This window comes from Nematolebias whitei, chromosome 4 (genome assembly GCF_014905685.2).
Source record: "Nematolebias whitei isolate Nwh7 chromosome 4, NemWhi1, whole genome shotgun sequence".
Classification (NCBI taxonomy): domain Eukaryota; kingdom Metazoa; phylum Chordata; class Actinopteri; order Cyprinodontiformes; family Rivulidae; genus Nematolebias; species Nematolebias whitei.
In genome coordinates, this window is record NC_056501.1 from 8,645,099 (window position 1) to 8,662,455 (window position 17,357).

The 17,357-nt window shown below is 46.9% G+C and overlaps 3 protein-coding genes across 3 annotated transcripts in view; 2 read left to right on the forward strand and 1 right to left on the reverse strand.

Annotated features, from left to right (window-relative positions):
- Positions 1–5,593, forward strand: part of arap3 (ArfGAP with RhoGAP domain, ankyrin repeat and PH domain 3) — a 13,827-nt gene extending 8,234 nt beyond the window's left edge. The window contains exons 18-36 of the mRNA XM_037675669.1: positions 477–633; positions 709–811; positions 949–1,147; positions 1,230–1,293; positions 1,370–1,533; positions 1,637–1,849; positions 2,035–2,140; positions 2,215–2,362; positions 2,453–2,521; positions 2,590–2,664; positions 2,731–2,848; positions 2,956–3,084; positions 3,239–3,375; positions 3,444–3,526; positions 3,600–3,635; positions 3,768–3,831; positions 3,905–4,042; positions 4,145–4,183; positions 5,201–5,593. Of these exons, the coding sequence (XP_037531597.1) occupies positions 477–633; positions 709–811; positions 949–1,147; positions 1,230–1,293; positions 1,370–1,533; positions 1,637–1,849; positions 2,035–2,140; positions 2,215–2,362; positions 2,453–2,521; positions 2,590–2,664; positions 2,731–2,848; positions 2,956–3,084; positions 3,239–3,375; positions 3,444–3,526; positions 3,600–3,635; positions 3,768–3,831; positions 3,905–4,042; positions 4,145–4,183; positions 5,201–5,593 (2,435 nt within the window). The remainder of the gene's footprint in view (positions 1–476; positions 634–708; positions 812–948; positions 1,148–1,229; positions 1,294–1,369; positions 1,534–1,636; positions 1,850–2,034; positions 2,141–2,214; positions 2,363–2,452; positions 2,522–2,589; positions 2,665–2,730; positions 2,849–2,955; positions 3,085–3,238; positions 3,376–3,443; positions 3,527–3,599; positions 3,636–3,767; positions 3,832–3,904; positions 4,043–4,144; positions 4,184–5,200) is intronic.
- Positions 5,594–7,196: 1,603 nt separating this feature from the next.
- On the reverse strand, positions 7,197–14,581 carry noa1 (nitric oxide associated 1). The gene is made up of 9 exons (XM_037675177.1): positions 14,364–14,581; positions 10,930–11,877; positions 10,616–10,780; positions 10,417–10,527; positions 8,808–8,899; positions 8,593–8,724; positions 8,259–8,375; positions 8,060–8,177; positions 7,197–7,691 (listed from the first exon to the last, which is right to left on the reverse strand). Exons 1-9 carry the CDS (start codon positions 14,527–14,529, stop codon positions 7,462–7,464), a joined length of 2,079 nt encoding a protein of 692 aa, XP_037531105.1. The 5' UTR covers positions 14,530–14,581; the 3' UTR covers positions 7,197–7,461.
- Positions 14,582–15,006: 425 nt separating this feature from the next.
- nipsnap3a (nipsnap homolog 3A (C. elegans)) overlaps positions 15,007–17,357 on the forward strand; it is a 3,188-nt gene continuing 837 nt past the window's right edge. Inside the window, exons 1-4 of the mRNA XM_037675178.1 lie at positions 15,007–15,170; positions 16,317–16,524; positions 16,742–16,903; positions 16,981–17,130. Coding sequence (XP_037531106.1) covers positions 15,102–15,170; positions 16,317–16,524; positions 16,742–16,903; positions 16,981–17,130 — 589 coding nt within the window. The 5' untranslated portion in view covers positions 15,007–15,101. The remainder of the gene's footprint in view (positions 15,171–16,316; positions 16,525–16,741; positions 16,904–16,980; positions 17,131–17,357) is intronic.

The following is a 17,357-nucleotide window of genomic DNA, read 5'->3' on the forward strand; positions in this document are numbered from 1 at the left end:
GGTGTTTTAAACCCTTCCCACACTCTTGCAATATTTTAAACAATGTTTCTAAACGCTCTAAAAGAGCACAGAATGTCATGATTTCAGCTCTCTGCCTCCTCTGCTCTTTGCCACCTGCAAGCGCTCTTGGCCACGCCCAATTCTCCGCTCTGCACCCTAAACATCTGATACAACACTGACTGATCATGCACAGAGAACAGCTGATCAGCTGCAGCAGGAAGTTTATCATGCAGTACGGGCATGCAGGAGGTGCTAAATAATTTAAAATAATTTATTTTAAATAAAAATTCCATGTCGATCATGCGGCTCATCCATCAATCAGCCAATTGTGTGTCATGTCCGCTCTTATTTTGAAAAAATGCGATAGAGCGAGTCCGTGATAAATGAACCGCGAAGTAGTGAGGGACAAGTGTACTAAAAACTAGACTCGGCATTTCAGAAGCAAGTACTGAACCTGTTCTCTGCTCCTTTGTCAGACTTCCAGAAGTTCTGGTGCACGGTGGATCAGTTTCTGCTCCTTTATGAGTCGGACCGATCTGCAGAACCCTACATGCAGATCAGTGTGAAGGACATCGTGTGTCTGGGCATCAGTCGACCCGATTCATCCAGCAACAACAACGGATTTATTGATAGGTTGGGTACAGCTCAGTTACGCCTGTCAGGTTGTTGTTATGCCGTAACTCAGAACGTTCTTTTTTGGACTGTTAGGTTCCGCTACACCTTTGAGTTGTATCTAACTTCAGAGAAACTTCAGCTGTTCGGTTTGGAGACAGCAGATGAGCTGCACAGCTGGACCAGAGCCATCGGACAGGTCGGAACTTCCAATTATGTTTTCGTCTTCATTAAGATAGATTAATAAAGAACAATTCTAATTTAATTATAACAAGATTCTGTAGCTTGATGGCGATTCCTCTGTCACTTTAACTGTGATGTCATCGCCCCCCTCAGGCTGCGACTCCCCTCAGCTGCCACTGCCTGCTGACCAGGGAGTTTGAGCGGGTCGGGCTCCTGCGTTACCGAGCCATGTTGGACCCTCAGCAGTGGAAGGAGGCTTATTTTGTTCTGCAGAAGTCCAACCTGTTCATCTGTCCCCGGAAGGATGGAGCGGCTGAGGACATCATCAACCTGAACCGGCTGCAGGAGCTGAGTCAGTTCCCAAGACCTGGTTCTGGTGCAGTTCTACAGGTCGAAACGGTTCTGTCAGTGAAGCTGTGTGTTTTGTGTTGAAGGTGTCACATCGGATGGAGAAAACCATGAGAAGAAGGACGTCCTGGTGTTGGTGGAGAAGGGCAGGTGAGATGGGTTTCTCTGCAGGATGGTTCTGGTTTTGATATTTCGTCTTCATCAATGGGTCCGTTCTCTTCTTCAGAACCCTGCACCTGCAGGGCATGGGTCGGACCGACTTCTCTCTGTGGTACTCAGACATCCAGCGGGCAGCTGGAGGGAAAGGAAACACTCTGAGGGAGCAGCAGCTGAGCAGGAACAACATCCCCATCATCGTGGACAGCTGCATCGCCTTCATCACGCAGTATGGTGAGGGGGAGGAGCTTAACCTCTGACCTGAGAACAGTTCATCAAAACCTTGTATTTTGACTCTGCATCCGTTTCTCTTCACTGAGGTTCTGGTCCTGTGCAGGTCTGGGCCACGAGGGGATCTACAGGAAAAACGGAGCAAAGTCCAGGATCCGGCTGCTGATGGAGGAGTTCCGTAAAGACGCTCGGAACGTCAAACTGCGGATTGGAGACCACTTCATCGAGGATGTGACCGACGTTCTCAAGAGGTTCTTTCGAGAGATCGACGACCCGATCTTCATGGCCGAGATGCACCCGCTGTGGCAGGAGGCTGCCAGTGAGTCCACCAGGGGATCTGGTTCTTCTGGACTCCATGCTTTTATTAAATCACTAAAACATGAATGAGGGGCAGGACGGGTCCAGATCAGAACCAGAACTCCGTGTGTATTATTTTTAAACATATTTTATATATATTTTTTAAGTTTTAATTAAAAACTAAAATGTCCAATAATAAACTTTCAGAACTTTCTCAGAAGTTCGCCAGGTTGGACCGCTACAAAGAAATCATCCGGTCCCTTCCCCGGGTGAACCGGACCACTCTGGCTGCTCTCATCAGTCACCTGTACAGGTAAGCTCCGCCCACAGCAGCAGCAGCAGCTGTAGCTTGAGCTGCTGAGGTCTGACCCGTCTTCTCCCTAATAGGGTCCAGAAGTGTGCCGACCTGAACCAGATGTGCACCAAGAACCTGTCGCTGCTGTTCGCCCCGAGCTTGTTCCAGACAGACGGGAAAGGAGAACATGAGGTGAAGATTGTGGAGGACCTGATCGATAACTACCTGTACGTCTTCGAGGTGAGGAACTTCTGATGGTACCGACTTGATGGGACAAGTAGTTCTGATAGTACCAACTGGCTCATAATTCATGTTCTTCTGGTGTTTCAGATCGATGAAGATCATCAGACTCAGATCGAGCTGGAAATCAGCCTCATCACCAGCTGGAAGGACACACAGGTGCACACACGCGCACGCACGGTAACAGGTGATGGATCAGCAGTTTGACTGACAGCTTGTTTCTGCAGCTGTCTCAGGCCGGTGATCTCATCATTGAAGTTTATCTGGAGATGAAGATCCCCGACTGCTGCATCACTCTGAAGGTACGTCCATCAACCATAAGCTTTCACCTGACAGGTGTGACACGTGACCTCTGACCAACCCCGCAGGTGTCTCCCACTATGTGTGCCGAGGAGCTGACCAATCAGGTTCTGTACATGAGGAACATCCCGGCCGGAGACAAAGACATCTGGATGACCTTTGAAGCCATCGAGGATGGACAGCTGGGTGAGTGGGTTCTACTCTACCTGTATACCTGTCACACCTGTCTGTCCATCTCATGCCATGGATGAACGTCGGGCCGCTCCTACCTGAATGGCTTGTCGTCCTTTTAGAGCGACCTTTACACCCCAAAGAGAAGGTTCTGGAGCAGGCGCTGCAGTGGTGTAAGATGGCCGACCCAAGCTCCGCCTACCTGGTGGTGAAGAAGGTTCCTAAAGGAGAAGGCATCAACATCCTCACCTGTAGGTGACACACCTGTACATCTAGAGGGTGACAGTCATGTGGCAACCAGTAAACTGTTCACCAGAACAGTCTGTCTCTGTCCCTGACTGTCTCTGTCCCTGACTGTCCTTGTCCCTGACTGTCTCTGTCCCTGACTGTCTCTGTCCCCAACAGCCTATATGAGTGAGATCATGAAGGTCGGCCTGTTGAGGTGTCGAGAAGAACCTCCGAAGCTCCTTCAGGGAACCAGGTTCCAGGAGAGAACGTTCCAGATCCGAGATCACAAACTTCTGCTGCTCAAAGACAAGAAGGTGAGCAGGGTTCTGGGGTTAGGATCCGAGCCTGGGAGAACCCTGACTGGTTTCTTGTCTCTGTTCAGAGTATCAAACCGGAGAAGGAGTGGCCTTTGAAGTCCATGAAGATCTACATCGGGATCCGCAAGAAGTTGAAGGCTCCGAGCAGGTACCACCGCAGGCCAGGCTCACAGGCGGAATGGTTTTGTGCTGTGGTTCTGATAAAGGTTCTGTCTCTGCAGGTGGGGGTTCACGGTGATGTCGGACAAACACCAGCTGTAAGTGTCAGATCGGAACTCACGTCTGCTTTAACACAGAACCAACTTTCCTGTTCAGAACCTCCTGCTGATCCAGGTTCTGACTGTCATCAGACCTGCTACTGAGTCTAGATCCACTTTGTGTCCCCCCAGGTTCCTGTGCTGCAGTTCTGAGGCTGAGATGTGGGACTGGGTCACCAGCTTCCTGAAGGCCCAGGTCAGTTTGCCGGTCCTCCTGCAGACAGATTCAGAACCACAGCATCTCACTGCAGATTATGGTTTTTGTTCAGAACACTGACCCAGGTCCTGCCGTGCTGCGGCGCCACTCCTCGTCGGACCTCTCCAAGCAGAAGTTCGGCACAATGCCGCTGGTTCCGATCCGAGGAGATGAGAGCAACAGCAGCATGTTGTCAGCCAACCAGACACTGGTACGTGTCAGCTGGACTCAGATCACTTCTTGGTCTTTAATTGCCAAACCGGACTTGGTTCTGGGTTCTGTTTGAGATTCTTTACTGATCTTCCCTCTGCAGAGGAAACTTCACGACCGGAGGACCCTCTCCATGTACTTTGTGAGTTTGAATCTGTCTGTTCTGATTTTTCTTACTGTTCGGCAGGGGCGATTCTAGGATCTGACCTTTAGCCCCCCCAGTGATGACAATGGCTATTGGCTTGAACAACATGGTGGCCGTTGGTGTCAGAAGCATTTGTAATGTGGGGGTGGAGAGATATACTTGTGGGGTGGTCTGGGGGTTCTCCCCCAGAAAATTTTGATTAAAGTAGATGTTGTTTCCTGCATTCTGGTGTAGTTTGTTTAACATCTATGTTTACCTACATAAGTAAACATTTGATTCAACAACTATTGTAGAGAACAACAAGAAGTAGCCTGACCAACAGCTCTCCTTGTATGAATAGAGCACGTTCCGCTTCGCTCACGCACCCCCCCACCCCCCCAGGTCGACAACTCTAGCACTAAGATGCGCTGTAGCTAAGATGCTTCAGACGTGGAGCTCCCGCTTTACGTTACACAACCTAATAAACACTTTGTATAAAATAATTTTAGTGTTAACTGATCATAACAAAGACTTCAACCAGAAGTGACAACATATATCAACATTTACAACACACAAAACAAAGCACAACTAGCTTTAAGCATTAACCTTTAACTTAATGGTTAAAGATTACAGTACAATGTAATTATGACAGAAAATGGAGGATTTACTTGTAGTTACCTTCGTACTTGTAGTTACCTTCGTACAGATGAACATGTGGTACTTCCTGTTTATAACTTATATTCAGCTATCGTGAGGTCGGCCGCACCAAAAAAAAATACCGGCCCATTTAAGAGGGTCCTCATTTATTCCAAATTTGTTTAATATTTTGGTGAATCTAAAGTTTGAGAACTGTGTTTTCAAATCCTAATGATGGTTTCTTTATCTTTCAGGGGTGCTTGATCACCCCCCAAAAAAGGCTAATATCGCCACTGCTGTTCAGTTATCCCCAGTTCTGGGCGTTTCTATTTTGTGTGACTTGTTGCGAAAAACCAGAACTTGTCAGAACTAACCCGTTCTCTGTATCTGTGTCCTCAGCCCATGAAAGTCCAGCAGGACTCGTTTGAGGAGAGGTCCGAGTCTCCGGACCTGCCCGAGCCGCTTTACGAGGAGGTCGGTGACTTCGGTCTGCAGGTTCTAAAGTCTTTGGAGACCAGCTTCAGATCCAGCAGAGCCGCAGAGACCCAGGAGGTCCCGGACCAGCTACAACTAAGACTGGTCCTGTCAGAAACGGGACATCTGGAGCAAATGGTGGTCCCAGAGGACGTCCAGCCAGACAGCGGCGTTGAGGAGACTCCGGAGCCGGGCAGCAACGGAGAAGGAGCGGTGAAAGAGAGGCAGCAGCTTTCACAGCAGCTCCTCCTGCAGGAGCTGTCGTCTGCCTTCACCAAGAAGATTGAGGAGGAGGAGGAGAGGCTGTATGACGTCTGAAGCAGAACCGGAAGGAACCTTCAGACGGGTCGACTGGCTCCGTTATGAGCTTGGTGGCTCGGTTAGTGTGGGCTCCGAACTGGGAGAAGCAAACCTGGGGTCAGAGGTGAGGAACTGTCCCAGATCCTCTGGTTCTGCTCAGAGAACAGGAAGTGGTTCCCACCTGCGGAAAGGTGAGACAGGACGCTCATTCCACCTGATGGAGCAGAACTGACGCGATGTGAAGAACCTGCAGAAGCTTTTTTTTTTTTTTACTCTGATGAACAAGCAATAAACTCTACTAGTTTAATAATAAAATCTTTGATCTGTTTGAAGCAGGTTTTTTATTTTATTTTTTATAACTATTCGCCCGTTTGCATTTCGTCAGGAAATAAAATAAAACAAAAACAACTGGACTTCTATTCTGAAGGTTTTACCTTCCAGCCAAGGATCTTTCTAAATTCAAATAATTCAAGAGTTCCATAAAAACACTTTTTATTTAAGCTAGATTCACATCCAGATAAATCTCCCCCTCCTCCCTCCTGAGGGTCATTAGGGTCTTTGTGGCTCACAGATGTTTTGGTCACAAGCATGAAGATGTGAATTAGCGGAACTGACTGAACATCAGGCTTAATGCAGCTCTGCAGGGTTTCAAAAGTTGATTTCAGTTGTTTCTCTTTTGACGTAAATGGCTTCCTTCACCCCGTTCTGAAAAAAATCTGTCTTCTGTCCAAAATATGAACATGTTGGTCCTTAAAGAGTGTCCCTTATCCTTGAGGTGTAGATGCACAGCTGAGTCTTGTCCTGAAGAGCTGAGATGTTTAGTTCCTCCAATATATTCTGAACATTCCTCGCTGCACGGACCTGCAGATGCCACACTGCTCAGTTTGGGGGTTCTCTCAGGAAAAACCAGTCCGTCTGAGAGTTCCGTTAGGTTTGAAACACACCAGGATGTCATGGAAGGAGAACGCGAGTTTCTCAGATACTCCAGCAACATGACATCTATTTCACCAGAGTGGTTGCTAACGACAAGGTGCCAGTTTTGGACCATTTGGTGGACATGGGAAGAGATGGAAGCAACACTGAGGTGAACAGGAATCCATCTCACGCAAATCAGAACCTTCCGTTTGACTCTCATCCCCCACTGGAACACAAACCATCCATTATCAGATTTCTACACCATCGGGCCCAAACATGTCCACAGGAGGACATGGAGAATGAGCAGAAACCTGTGGATATTCTAACTGGACTTTTGTCAAAGCAGCGAGAAAATCTGAAAAACGAGCCGACGAGAAGAGAACCTGTAGAAGAACAAACCATGATGCTGCAGTATCTGAGAAACTCAGACGCAGTTTCTTCAATCTTCGTACATTTCAAACTTTACAGGACCCTCTGATTGAGGCTGGTCCACCCAAGATGTTCATATTTTGGACAGAGAAGACGGGAGGTTTAAGAGGCGGGTGAAGCAAGACACATCAAACAAGAAGAAACAACGATGGAGCAACATTTCTGCACAACGTTCTTAGTTAAATACGGATGAATCGTTGCCATGACTACACTCGATCTCACACGTTGAACACGTCAACGTCGCTTTATTTTTCAGAGAAACGTGTCGCCGCAGAAACATTCAGAGGTGGTTTTGGTTCTGCTCGGACACGGGTGGAGTCGACCAATCACAGCCGTGGGTTTGAGCATTTCTACCAAACGGAACAAAGCCTGGACCCGAGCCGATCCAAGGATCCGGATCTTTCTGCTGGAGACGAGTTCCACTGTTTGTTGCCACGGAGGCAGAGACTGTTGCATGTCTGTAGCTCAACCTTAGAGGCGGAGCTTCAACCGTCTGCAGGACAGGAGTGCAGTAAAAAAACGCCTGTCCTCCTGTCCATTCACTACTTCTTCTTCTTGACCTGCAGCGTCTGGGCGCCGTCAGCAGACATTCCGTCCAGCATCCCTACGGTCTTCAGAGGTTTGTAGGTGGCAGATTTAGGAACTCGTTTTCCTTTTAGAGACACGATGTGAGGAAGCAGCGGCGGCGTCCGCAATCTGATGCCTGCTGCTGCCGGACCGTGGACCCTCACCTGAACCTGGTCCCCCTCCACTGCCGTCAAAGCTACCCAACCTGCACACAGGTGAAACAGGGACAGAAATACAGGTGAGACAGGGTCAGAGATAGAGACACAAGCAAAAAGATTTAGACACAAAGACGAGACAGGATCAGAGACAAGTGAGACAGGTAAGGCAGGTACAGAGAAAAAACATGAGACAGGGACAGATAAAACTGGTTCAGAGACACAGGTGAGACAGGTTCAGAAACACAGGTGAGACAGGTTCAGAAACACAGGTGAGACGGGTTCAGAAACAGGTGAGACGGGTTCAGAAACACAGGTGAGACAGATTCATAAACACAGGTGAGACAGGTTCATAAACACAGGTGAGACAGGGGAACCTGTGTGGCCTCTGTGCTGCGGCTGCAGGTGATGCGTTTACCTGCAGATGACAGTGTGATGTCAGCAGCAGCTTCCAGGTAACTTCGGCCCTCCAAGGTGAAGTCCTGAGGGACCAAGGCAGGAAACTGTTTCATCCTCTCCGAGCCTCCTGCAGGCACCTGAACGCAGCACAAACGGGGGAGTTACAGCACCTGAACGCAGCACTCGGCGCTCCCTCAGCCTGCGACCATGTGACTCACTCCCAGCAGGATGTCGCCTGCGTGTTTCTCGTAGACTTTGTCAGCTTTGTCCAAATGGGTGATGTGGACTGGGACACGATTAGAAGCCATGACAGAAAACCAGCAGGACTGTCCTCCCTGCAGACAACCAATCAATCAGCAGATTAATCAATAGATCACACACTGTTGAAGGTGTAGCAGAGACGGTGGCCTTTAAGGGACATCTGAGACCAGCTGAATGTTTTCTACAGAAATTTATTCTATAAACACCATGTGATCGTGTGACTACATGTGAACCAGCTGAGTCTTTTTATTGGTAAATATCAACATGTCGGATGTTTCAGCGACGTCTCACCTGCAGGAAGTCGATCCTGGCCAGAGCTCCCACAAACAGACTCATACCGGGTTTCAACACGAACGTTCGTGGGATGATGGCTTGAGTCGGAACCACCAGCTGGACCTCGTGGTCCTGCAGCAGATGGAGGATCTGAAACGTAGACATAACGTCAGCTTTTCAGTTCTAGCTTGGACCCGACTGATCTAGGATGAGGCTGACGAAGATGTTCTCACGTCGCGTTCCTTCATGATTCCCGGCGTGTCGAACAGCCAGTGGGCGTCCTTCACCTCGTTGAAGCTCAGCTCCTCACGTGGACTGCTGACAACTGGGGGAGCCACAAAACATGCTGACTTTACTAAAATCGAAACACTGCTGTAATTTTTCTGTTATTATCATTAATTTGAATATTATTCTCTAAACTCATGTTGTAGGCGGAGCCATCGTAAAGGTCTACAGGGTTTGACCTTTAAACCCTAAAGCAGAGGTCTGCAACTTTTGCAATTAGGAGTGATTTTTTTCCATCTTCTGCTAAATATATGAGCTCCAAAATCAGAAAATTATTCTATTTCTAGAGTATACAACACAGCTTGTGTAGCACTGCGACAGATTTTTATTTAGGTTTTAAGCTGAAAGTAAATAAACTGTTTGGTTCTAAACAAGAAAATGACACTTTCTTGTTTATTTTTTACCTATTTTAGTTCATGTTTTTCTAGAAAATTGTGTTTTCTGAATAAATAAACTATTAACTTGCATCTTAATGTCATAAGAAGAGCAAACATAAAAGAATCCAGCAGGTTGTTGGTTATTTATCATCAAAAATCTCCCAACGGAACAAACTTTAATTAATTTAAATTACATAAGGTACTGGAGTAAATCCAAAACTGCTTCCTGCTTGCAGTTAAAAATGCTGTAAAACTTTTTTTTTTTTGTGAACATTTTATGAAATCTTTGTATAAGAATCGTATATAAAGAATAGAGCGAGCTAACAAACAAATAGCTCAAGGGTGAAACCAGTGACTACATTTTAAAACACCCGAGTGAAAACTTAAACCAAATTTGGATGTTTCTTGTTTGAAATGATGGGAAGCTGAGTTCATAATGCATTTATAATTACCGTAATTTCCAGACTAGAGCGCACCCGAATATAAGCCACGCACACTAAATAAAAAATAAAAAATATTTTTTGTACATATATAGACTACGCTTGCATATAAGCTGCAGGTGTTCACGTTGTAACATGAGATATTTACACTGAAAGATTTTTAAAAAAACCTTTTAATTAAATACGTATCAGTATATATGTACAGTAAATGTTTTTTTTTTTTTTGAGCAACGCCTTTAACACGGCTGGTTAAAAAAAATAAAAATCCATAAATTAGCTGCAGCATTGTATAAGCCGCCGGGTTCAAAGTGTGTGAAAAAAGTAGCGGCTTATAGACCGGAAATTACGGCATTTATTACAAGGACCCACTTCATAAACGCTGAAGAGCCGGACGTGGCTCCAGAGCCACAAGTTGCAGACCCCTGTTCTGAACCGTACGAAAACTTTAAATTTCTTTGGTCACTGAAGGATTCAGATTCTTTTTCTGAAGACAGACTACATTAAAAACACACGATCAAGAGGATGTTGCGTCTTCCATATAGTAACGAATGATTAAAGTGGGCGTGGCCTTTGAGTAAAAACACAATTTTAAGGTTCCTCGGTGTCACTAAACGTTAGCTGTTCCTTCATGGGTCCAGCTTTGGACCCGAACATTCACAGCCCGGCTGCTAACCAACCAGGCTGCCAATTTCTGATTGGAGACGATGACATCACACATTACTCGTCCAATCACAGCTCACCTGGCATTGTAGAATCTGCATCTTCGTTTTCTCCAAATGCCAAACTGTCCGGGTCAAACTGGATCTCATTCAGCTTGGTTCTGTTGTGCCGGAACGTTCGACCAACGCGGCCTGAACAGGTGAACAGGTGATCAGCGCCGCGTCTGATCCCGCCCCTCACCCTCCCACAACCCCATCCCCCTCCTCACCCACATCTTACCCACTAAGTATCCGTGTTTGCTCAGCTGCTGCAGCTTCTTCAGCTCGTTGAACTCAAGCTCCGCCTCCGTCTGATGCGCCGACTCCTTCAGGCGCTCAAGACGCTTGAACATCCTGTACGGGGTGGGGTTGATGATGGGGAACTTCAACAGGTTCAGGGTGGTCCCTGAACGCAACACGGTGAGGAGAAAGTGTAAAGAGAGAACATTTACGGCAGCGAGAAAAGCAAACCTGAAAACGAATCAGGAACTAAAAACTGAAAAACGAGTATCTGGATTAAGAAGACCACCAATATGTCCAGGTTCTGGCACTGACCGGGCCACGGCGAGATGGTGGCCTTGCCGATCACATCGACGGCTCTGGACTTGCAGTAATCGGACTCGAGCAGCGTGTTGAAGAGCGTGGACTTCCCAGAGTTGGCGCTGCCCACCATGTACACGTCTCCTTTGTACTTCCAGGACCGCTGCAGTCTGGAGATCAGGGCCTCGATGCCGTAGCCGGTCTTGGCACTGATCAGGTGGACATCCGTCACCTGAGAACTGAAGCTGGCGTCCTGACAGTACTGGGACAGCTGCCGTTTGATGCGCTGCAGGTAGTTGGGCGCGTCTTTGGGCAGAAGGTCAATTTTGTTGCCGAGGACGACAACGTGCTTGTTGGTTCCCACCAGGCCTGGCAGGTCAGGAACGATGGAGTCCGGCAGGTCCAGAAGGTCTACAAGGAGTAGCACCAGCGCCTTCTTGGTGCGGATCTGCTGCACCACATCCCGGTACTGGTCGTGGGACAGCTTCAGGTTCAGGGCCTTGTGGTGGTAGTTGAGGAGGTGGCAGCGCTGGCAGCTGGCTCCGCCCAGTTTCTCCTCCTGCAGCAGGACCTTGTACTTTTCGCTGGGCAGGTAACCGGGGACGTCGCTGGCGGTGCAGTGCAGAATGGCACCGCAGCCCGAGCAGCAGGTGTCGCTAATCGGCACGTCCACGTCCGGAGTCCCAAAGATCTTGTGCTCGCCTTTCTGCTCTTTCTTCTTCTTCTTCTTATTGGACTTAACGAGGTTCTCGTCCAACGGGAAGTCCGCATCCTGGAAGTCAATGAGGGAGTTTAGCTCCGCCTCCTGCAGGGCATCACCCTTTAACACCTGCAGCTGACGCTCCAGAGACCTCTGGTATTTCTGAAGGGAGACCTGAGCAACAGGAGCTGGTTCAGAAGTAGCCAAGGAAATTCTGAGCTGATGGATGAGCTGCTCCTCATAACGGGGGTCCTCCTCTGGAACTGGACCGGGAGAGACAAAACAAACTCAGGAGGATTCTACAGGTCCAACTTCTGCAACACACCTGTTCTACACACAGGCTCACCTGAACAACGAGACTCTACTGGAATGGATATTTTAAAAGATGAAACCAATGAGATGAAACTGAAAATATTTCTCTATCAGGAAGTTGAAATAAATATTTTAATTAAAGTTAATAACTAATTCTCTAACAAAAACAGCTCGGACTTTATGTAAAACTTAAATAAAAACGAAATGCAATGACCTTAAACCTCATGAACTCATAATTTATTCACAATGGTGTAGATGAACAGATGCTGGGATATATTCATCATTTAACGCGAGTTCCTCATTTTTCTGGACTGAATAAAACGTGCACTGAATTTAAGGAAATGCAAAGTGAGACGTCATTTAAATTTGACCCATCAAAATGAATGCGGTCATTTATTTACAGAATCAAATTTAACATCAAACATTTACATTAATTTGGCAAATTATGAAAATAACAATATAAGCAATCAATCAGGAAAAATCATACGGCCATGATTTTTCCGTTGCTGCACCACAGACATGTATAAAACTGTACAACTATGACTTTTACCCACACGGATGTGAATAAGCACTTTACACAGACATTTCTAAATATCTGGGAGAATTTCTACTTCATAGGAAAGTTTAAAGATGGAAAGAAGTTTAGAGGGAGTAAAGGATGGTGTGTGAGGGAAATTAAGTGTTTTCCAGAACCGACACTCTCCATCAGAAGCCCAGCTCGCCTCGGTACGCTTGGTAGGAAACTTGACCCATTACCTCTCTGATGATAATCAGCAGATATGGTGTTCCGTTAACGCTACCGGTCCAGCGTCTCCTTAGAATGGCTGTTGCCCGTCAGAAGTAGTGGCGAGGCTCTGTTCGACACACATTCACCTCAGTGGAAAATGTTATAATCCCATGGAACTCGGAAGAGCTTCGTTGTCATGTCAGGAACTCCAACAGCACTCCATCAGAACTCCAGAACTCTAGAAGTCTGACAACTCTCCAACTCTGAGTACCTGTGTGTCTCTCCGTGTCCCTGTGAGTCTGTGTAGACCAGGAAGTACTGACATTTTAAAGGCTCTTTCCCGGTTCACTTTTTGGGATTTTTCATTGGTCAGAAACGACCAGAAGGGGTGTGTTTTTGTGACGTAAGGGGTTAGAGACAGCGAGAATTGTTATGAGACAGCTCAGAAATGTTCTCACAGACCGAGAGGGTTCTGTTTTGGCGTGCCTAAGACACAGGTGCAAAACATCTCTATTTACGTCTGAGAGGATTCTAAAACATGACAGTTTTAACATAACAACTTGTTTTTCGTTTGACTGTAACCTTGTAAACGCACACACTTGCTCATTCAAAAGCAGAAATCAGAAAAATGCATAAACTCTGCACAGCTTTTAACATGAGAATAAAATCATTACTCAGTTAATAAAATTGATTAGTTCACTGCAACATCTAAAATGGTTTGAACTAAGACACTTTGATTATCAACATTTGTAAGATAGTAATGATAATAAAAAGAGAGTGTTCTTTTCACTTGAATCTTCAAGAAAGAAAGTCTCAGGATGGGTGAACCTGTATTTATGGAGTCAAATACATGAAATGACAGCTTCTGTCCCACAAGGTTCTAAAGGTCAAGAGTTTTGACCTTAGACTGGGTTTCGACGTAGGCTTAGTCCACTACAATGGAGCATAGTGAACTTATCGCACGCTGAAACTAAGAAATTTTACCTAATTTACATTAAAAATAAAATAAAATCAGGTTATTCTGAATATGACAGCTGCAACTTATTTGTTTAAACTTGTTCCAGGTCCATGTTTCCTCTGTGAAGCATCCCCTCTTCTTTTAAAACCAGCCTCTAAACGTCCAAGACCTGAGGAGACCAGTTGAAGGTTTTAGAGGATCTGAAAAGACCAGTTGTTGGGAGTCTTTGGAAGACCTGAGGAGACCGGTTGGAGATTTTAGAGGACCTGAGGAGACCTGTTGTTGGAGGTTTTGGAGGGACTGTTGTCCCATTCTGGTCTGATGGAGGACTCTAGTTGTTCAACATTCCTGTATCTTCTTTGCTGGACGAGAACAGATGTTCTGAAACCTGACAGTCTTTCCATATGTATAAGATGACATGCTAGTGGTACTAATGCACCCCCATACCATCAGAGAGGCAGGCTTTTGATGGTATTTCTCCTCTTTACTGACAGTTTGTCAGTAAATTAGACCTTATAACTAATGACCTCACAGAAACAAACAAGGTTAAACGGTTAAACCAGGTACCTGAGACCAATATCATTAAATGTTCTGGTTCTGATCAGACAGGTTTGTTCTGCTCCAACAGTTCGGTTCTAACGAGTTGACCCTCCAAAATGGCGACGGTGCTGACCTCTATGGGTTTAAACAGAACCGAACGGAACCGCAGATTAAAACCTATTGAACTGAACCCGAACACACACGGGCCTCACCTGCACAGTCCAGGAACACGAACTCCTCCTCCAGGTTTGTGTCTACGGTGCAGCTCTGGACCTGGGTCCGGTTCGAACCGCGGCGCGGCCGGCGCACATCGCCCGCCGCGGAGCTGAGACTCCTCCACAGCTGGCGGCGGACACACACCTGGAACACCTTCAACATGTCTCGGACGGCACGCGCTCATTCAACTGGACTTCATTTCCGACGGATGTGATGTCATATACGCTTGTTTTGGTTCCGGTAGTTTGTTCCATGGGTGTCTCAACGCAGCGACAGATGACTCACTCTGACAGAAATTCATGAGCTGAAATAAAACAAAGTTTCTGATCTTTGTTGATCTGTTGAAAATAAGTTGTTTCGGGGTTATTATTAGGAAATCGTTTAAAATTGTTTTTATTTTGCCTTGAATATTTTCACTTTAGTCGGATCTTTGTGATGTTCAGTGTGAAATTTGTAATTAAATTGAAGTAATGAAACAAAAACAAAAAAACTGTCCAGATGACCTGAGTGAGAATGATTGGATTTGATACCTGGATGATTGAGCATGAACTTTTTTGCCTGAGGTAGACCACTTTTACATTGGGCTCTTTCTGTGGGAGTGAGACATCTTCTCTAACACGATCTCTGTCGTCTGGGTAAACATTCTGTCGGAGTGAGACCTCTTATCTCAGAGGATCTTTGCCTCCTGGTCGCACTATTTCTTTTGGACCCAGTTCTGATACTTTTCAGGCAAAATGCTGAATCTGATCCGGTCTCTGAGGCCAGCTGCCGTCCTGCTCAGAACCGCTTCTACCGCTGCACAGGTGAGTCCACCAGTAACTCCACGCCTGCACCAGAACCAAAACCACCAGCCCAACAGAACCGTCGGATGCTGCAGAAACAAACACGCCTCTTTTATTACTATACGGATAAACAAGAACTCACGCATGCTCATTGGTTACTCGGTGTTTGGGTCGTGTTTGTGTGCTTCGGTTGGGATATTTGCGCGGCACGGTTCGGTCTGGTTCGGTTGTTTGCGTCGCTGATCTCTGATCAAAGTTAAAGGTCAGAAAACTCTAGTTTAAGATTAACCCGCAGCTCGGGGGAGTTCCTGAACGCATCATGGCGTTCAGCGTCATATGTCTGTGTTCAGCGTCCCCTTGTAGAAATAGTGTGCATGTGCTTTGATGCACGCGCGCGTTCGTGGTCCACAGTCACGTATCAGTCCACTGTAGTGGTGTCAAATATCCAGCAGGGGGCAGCAGAAACCGGGTCAGAGTTCAGAACTTTAGCTTCAGTCAGAAAATCTAGACTTCAAATGTTTCTATCGGCTGAAGTAGACTCGGGGGTAAGAGACTCCCTCAGGTCTGACCCGGTCCACTTCAGGTTCTGAAGTCTCCGGTCCTGGTCTCCTCCAGATCTGCTCTATATCATCAGGGAGATGGTTGGTCGTGGTGAACAGAGTTGAGTCAAAAAGGCAAATGTCTGGATTTACTGGTCTGTCTGCATTTTAACCTTCGCCTGTGGTGATGAGGTTCGGATCATGACCTTTAGGACCAGATCCTGGATCCAAGCGGCTGAAATGAGCTCCCTTCTTAGGGTGGCCGGGCTCAGCTTTAGAGATAAGGTGAGGAGGAGCTCCGTGACACAGGGGGAGCTCGGAGTAAAGCTGCTGCTCCTCTGCATCGAAAGGAATCTGTTGAGGTGGTTCTGATTAGGACGCCTCCCCTCTGGTAAGAGACCGTGGAGCTCTGGGATTGTGCACCCTTCTCTGACTTGGGAACACCTTTGGGTCCCCTAGGAGGATCTGGAGAGTGTTGCTGGGGAGAGTTGAGGTTTAGTGACCCCACCCACCCTCACACCAGTTTTGTCCATTTTGCCCTCAATGCCTCATTACATTTTAAAAAAATTAATTGTTTTGTTTTTGTGTCAGAGTGACACCTCTGTGATCTTCCACCTCCTCTCTGCAGCCTTGTGCGCGCCTCTCTACAGGGCCCCAGCAGGAACACAGAACCTTCTATGAGTTCCGCACCTACAGCATCCGCCCGGACCAGAACGCCGCTTTCCTGAAACTGACAAATGAGAAGATCCACCTGCGCACCGCTCACTCGGAGCTCATTGGCTACTGGAGCGTGGAGTACGGCGGCCTCAACCAGGTCTTCCATATCTGGAAGTACGGTGAGGATTCTGCCGTTACAGATGCTCCTCTTTCTCAGACTAAAACTTCAACCATGAACTAAAAACAGGAAGAAAAAAAAGTATTTAGTTGTAAAGTTGATTTTTTTGGGGGACTTTGTTTTGAGAATAAAAGTTTTTTTTGTTTTTGTTAAACATGTTTTAAGAATAAAACACTTCCCCTCTCTAATGGGCTTTTAAATGACCTTTGACCCCTCAGATAGTTACGCCCAACGGGCAGCGGTCCGGGCAGCTCTGGCACAGGACCCCTCCTGGATCTCTGAGTACATCTCAAAGGCCTTACCCATGCTGACATCTCAGGACAACGAGGTTATGTACCTGGTACCTTGGAGTTGCCTGCAGAAGCCGCTGCAGGAGGGTGGTAAGTCCCACCCCCACACGGCTGCACATGACATCATCATGCTGACCTGAATCTAACTGCATGTGTTTGTGTTTCAGGCGTGTACGAGTTGGTTTCCTTCCAGATGCGTCCCGGGGGTCCGGCAGTGTGGGGCAGCAGCTTCCAGGCTGCCATCACCTCCCGTGATGTACCGGGGTACGGAAGGCTACTGGGGGCGTTCCACAGTGAGTTCGGCCTGCAGAACCGAGGTATGAGAGGTCACACATCACCTGACAGCTTTCAAGTTCAAACAGGAAGCAGTGTGATGTCATCAGTGGCAAACAGGAAGCAGTTTGATGGCATCAATATTAAACAGGAAGCAGTTTGATGGTGTCAGTATAAAACAGGAACCAGTCTGACGGCATCAATATTAAACAGAAAGCAGTTTAATGGCGTCAGTATAAAACAGGAAGCAGTCTGATGGCATCAATATTAA